This window comes from Rutidosis leptorrhynchoides, chromosome 3, assembly GCF_046630445.1.
Source record: "Rutidosis leptorrhynchoides isolate AG116_Rl617_1_P2 chromosome 3, CSIRO_AGI_Rlap_v1, whole genome shotgun sequence".
NCBI classification, from domain to species: domain Eukaryota; kingdom Viridiplantae; phylum Streptophyta; class Magnoliopsida; order Asterales; family Asteraceae; genus Rutidosis; species Rutidosis leptorrhynchoides.
Genome location: NC_092335.1, coordinates 553,505,866 through 553,510,925, shown reverse-complemented (window position 1 = coordinate 553,510,925; position 5,060 = coordinate 553,505,866). Strand labels below are relative to the sequence as shown.

Here is a 5,060-nt window from a genome sequence, read left to right as displayed (position 1 = left end):
TAAAAACATCAAAATATATTAAAAGTGTTGTAAATATATTTTGAACATACTTTGATATATATGTATATATTGTTATAGGTTCGTGAATCAACCAGTGGCCAAGTCTTACTTCCCGACGAAGTAAAAATCTGTGAAAGTGAGTTATAGTCCCACTTTTAAAATCTAATATTTTTGGGATGAGAATACATGCAGGTTTTATAAATGATTTACAAAATAGACACAAGTACGTGAAACTACATTCTATGGTTGAATTATCGAAATCGAATATGACCCTTTTTATTAAGTCTGGTAATCTATGAATTAGGGAACAGACACCCTAATTGACGCGAATCCTAAAGATAGATCTATTGGGCCTAACAAACCCCATCCAAAGTACTGGATGCTTTAGTACTTCGAAATTTATATCATATCCGAAGGGTGTCCCGGAATGATGGGGATATTCTTATATATGCATCTTGTTAATGTCGGTTACCAGGTGTTCACCATATGAATTATTTTTATCTCTATGTATGGGATGTGTATTGAAATATGAAATCTTGTGGTCTATTATTATGATTTGATATATATAGGTTAAACCTATAACTCACCAACATTTTTGTTGACGTCTTAAGCATGTTTATTCTCAGGTGATTATTAAGAGCTTCCGCTGTCGCATACTTAAATAAGGACGAGATTTGGAGTCCATGCTTGTATGATATTGTGTAAAAACTGCATTCAAGAAACTTATTTTGTTGTAACATCTTTGTATTGTAAACCATTATGTAATGGTCGTGTGTAAACAGGATATTTTAGATTATCATTATTTGATAATCTACGTAAAGCTTTTTAAAACCTTTATCTATGAAATAAAGGTTATGGTTTGTTTTAAAAATGAATGCAGTCTTTGAAAAACGTCTCATATAGAGGTCAAAACCTCGTAACGAAATCAATTAATATGGAACGTTTTTAGTCAATAAGAACGGGACATTTCATGACACCCTCAAAGGCGAGACCCATGACAGACTGATGGCGAAGCCTGTTGGCATTCGTTTTTTTAGTTTACACATGTTGTATCAAAATTGAATTGTTTTTATATTAGGTTTGTAGTTTATTAGTTTGGCATTTTGACTACTAAAATAGAAAAATAACCAGACAAAATTGCATGGGGGGTCCCTGTGGTTTGTTCGATACAACAAGCGGAGTCCAAAAGAATTTTTTCACCTTGGGGGGTCACTGTGGTTTGCAATAGTTTCACCAGGGGTCCAACGTCCTAACGTCTGTCAATATTTAACAGTTTTGGGCCTCACATGACTTGCACATGAGGGTAGTTCCGTCTTTTTAATTAACCCTCCAGCTTTTTTATTTTATTTTCTTTTCTCTTTTCTTTTATTTCTCTTTTCTCTCTCTCTCTCTCTCTCTCTCTCTCTCTCTCTCTCTCTATCTCTTTTCTAAGTTTACAGCTGAAGCCATCACCACCACCATCATCATCATCATCATCACAAGCCACCACCTCATCATCGTCGTCATCACAAGTCACCTCCCACCGCCACCACCATCATCATCGTCATCACAAACAACAAATACAAACCCAATATCATTTCAAGCAAAACAAAATTAATACAGTACATACATTTAGCCTAATATATATGTAACACTATCTGTGAAATAGAAAGTGGTGATGGCCACAATCCTTGTTCTTCAATATCATAATTCTTTAACATAAATCTGTATATGACCATCGTATAAAAAAATATATTCACAATTTCACATCTCACATTTCACAATCAATTAAACTGGAAACCCAAAATTACAAAACCTAAAAATCATTAACAAGTGAAAATCACCTCTGTATATGGCATCATATATGGTGGCGGTATGGTAAACTCCAAAACAACCACACAACTACTTATGAATGCTCGACAAGTACTTCTAACATATGAACATCACTGATTCGATTAATTTAATCCAATTAATTCGTTGACCAAAAAATTGTAAGATTGACCTTCAAATCTCGATCACTGTGATGAATTTCAATTCGATTTAATGCTTCAAAAAGCTTGAGTGAGTGATTTGGAATTAGAAACTGTACTCAAATCAACTTGTGATTGGCTAAATTGTTCCAAGACTTCCATAGCTTGAATTTCTCATTGACGAGTGAACAGCTTCATTTATTGATGATTTTGTTATTGCAAATTCGAATTGAATGATGACGAGGATTAGGTTTTGATTATGAATCATGAATTTGTGTTGTTGGATCTTAGGGTTTTTGGATCTTTGGGTTAGAAAATTTGAGAAGGGGATGAAATTAGGTGAGAAGGGAACTAGCAAGTAAGGAGGTTGGTGGGTAACAAGCACATGGCTTGCACATGAGAAGGGGCAAGGTGAATATAAAGCACATGAAAAGGGAAAAGACGAAATTACCCTCATGTACAAGTCATGTGCACCACTAAACCGTTAGTATTACACAGACGTTAGGACGTTGGACCCCTGGTGAAACTATTGCAAACCACAGTGACCCCCAAAGGTGAAAACATTCTTTTGGACTCCGCTTGTTGTATCGAACAAACCACAGGGACCCCATGCAATTTTGTCAAATAACCATAATAAAATTAGACACAAAATGGTACATTTCACTTCTATAAGGATAATAAAGGTAAACAAATACATTAATGAGGTAGGTAAGTGTAATCTTATATTATATAATGAAGGCCCTACCTCGAACTTTATATTTTTTTTTTCTGACACACAACATTTCCTCCCTCCCTTGTTTCAGAAGCTTCACCTCTCACCATTTACTCACTCTTCTGCTACTTTTTAAGTCTTTTGATCTACACACACATACAGGTGTTTCTACTGTGTGTGAAAAACTAAAATCAAAACAATATTGGGTATTCATTTTTGCAATGTGGGTATTACGCAATTGATATCAAGTTTACATTTTGACAAAAGGGTATTAATTTAAATGGGAAAAATTCAACAAAACAATCTTGCATCAGTTGTTCTTGACCATCATCAATCCACCGCCGGATTATGGTCATCATGCCGCCGGAAAATCATAAACACGATGCGATGCGGCGGCGGCGGTTACCGTCACCATCACCATCACCGTCACACAGTCCAGTCTCAGGTGGTAGGAAAGAAACCAGAGTGCAGATCTGATGTGAATGAGAAGAATAATGAAAATTTAAAGAATAATGATAATGTTAAAAACAAAAAGTCTGACAAGCTGTCGGAGTTATTAAGGATGTCGGAGTTATACGAGGAAGAAGAAGAAGCGGTGAAGAAAAAGGTGGAAAATTTGGAAGAATTGAAAGCGGTGGTGAAGCGGTTGCAGTGCGGTGGAAACGACGACGTTTTGGGTGGCGCGAAAGATGTACGGAAGTTAGCGAAAGAAGATTCAGATGTTAGAACGATGTTAGCGTTGCTCGGAGCAATTCCGCCGTTGGTTGGAATGCTTGATTCTGAAGATCTTGACTCCCAAATTGCTGCTCTTTATGCTCTGCTAAATCTTGGAATCGGAAATGACACGTAAGCATTTTTTATATTAATTTTTCTTGTTTCGAGTATTAATGAAAATTGGGGTTTATTGTTGGTGTTATGAATGTAGGGTTTTGATAGAATTAACTGTGTTTGATTTAATTAATTAAAGTGGAATAATGGGTTAATGTTTTTTGTGTTTAATTTGCTATTTAACTCAATTTTAACAGTACTTTGTCATAATTAGTTGTGTTTGACCGTTTGAGTATGACTTATTACTGTATAAAAGGTAGCAAATTTGGTGTATGTTAGTGCTTAGATCTGTTATTATTGTAACGGGTTTGGCTCTAAATTGATAAAAATTTGGACTTTAATGAATTTCAGGAACAAAGCTGCAATTGTTAAAGCAGGAGCAGTACACAAGATGCTTGATTTAATAAATTTACCAAATGAAGGTGTTCCTAACCCTGATGTGTCAGCAGCAATTGTTGCTAATTTTCTTGGGTTGACCGCACTTGACTCGAACAAGCCCATTATCGGATCATCAGGAGCCATCTCGTTTTTGGTCGAAACTCTAAAGATCTCGACCGAAGGTAAGGCCAATTCACAAGTTGTTCAAGATTGTTTACGGGCGTTGTACAATCTATCGATCTTGCCCTCGAATGTATTGCCAATGATCGAAATTGATGATTTTGTGTCATTTTTGTTGACCACATTGGGGGATATGGAAGTTAGTGATAGGATCTTGTCAATTTTGAGCAATGTGGTTTCGACTCCTGAAGGACGAAAGGCGTTAAGTAGTTTTCAAGATTCGTTCCAAATCTTGGTGGATGTTTTAAGTTGGACCGATTCGCCAAGTTGTCAAGAACAAGCGACGTACATTTTGATGGTAATGACTCATAAATCGTATAGAGATCGACAAGCCATGATTGAGTCCGGAGTTTCATCTTCCCTTCTTGAATTAACTCTTCTAGGTAGCACTTTAGCACAAAAACGAGCTTCTAGAATTTTAGAAATTTTAAGGATCGATAAAGGGAAACAAGTGTCTGAAACCTTTATAGGAACCATTGGGTCCAATGTTTCCGCGCCCTTATATGGTTCTACGGATTCCATGTCAATGAGATCCGCAGATCCATCTAAGGTTACAGAAGACGAAAGGATGATGAGTGATGAAAACAAAGCGGTTAAGCATTTGGTACAACAAAGTTTGCATAGTAACATGAGAAGGATCGTAAAGAGGGCGAATTTGCCACAAGATTTCGTGCCGTCTGAGCATTTTAGATCACTCACATCTATCTCAACGTCAAAAAGTTTGCCATTCTGAGAAGATAATTGCAATCTGTATTTCTAGCTACCCCATTGTTAACTTAAACATGTGCTTATTAAGTTATTATGCATGATGATGTCTTTTGTTTGTTGTTGGCCTTAGAGTACTACTAGAATGGCCAATGTTTTTTGGGATCTATGTATTTATGGTAGACATATAATCTTTAGTGTACAATTTTGTTCTATTTACAACAATGCGCTTATGTTTTCTAGAATTTATGACAATCCAGTGGTACCTAAACCCATGTTTTATTTTTCATGTGATCAACAACCAAGTC

General features: G+C 36.0%; 1 protein-coding gene across 1 annotated transcript; it reads left to right on the top strand.

Annotated features, from left to right (window-relative positions):
• Positions 1 to 2,941: 2,941 nt before the first annotated feature.
• Positions 2,942 to 4,780, top strand: LOC139902035 (U-box domain-containing protein 45-like). Its single transcript, XM_071884693.1, has 2 exons — positions 2,942 to 3,507; positions 3,841 to 4,780. Exons 1-2 carry the CDS (start codon positions 2,942 to 2,944, stop codon positions 4,778 to 4,780), a joined length of 1,506 nt encoding a protein of 501 aa, XP_071740794.1.
• Positions 4,781 to 5,060: the final 280 nt, after the last annotated feature.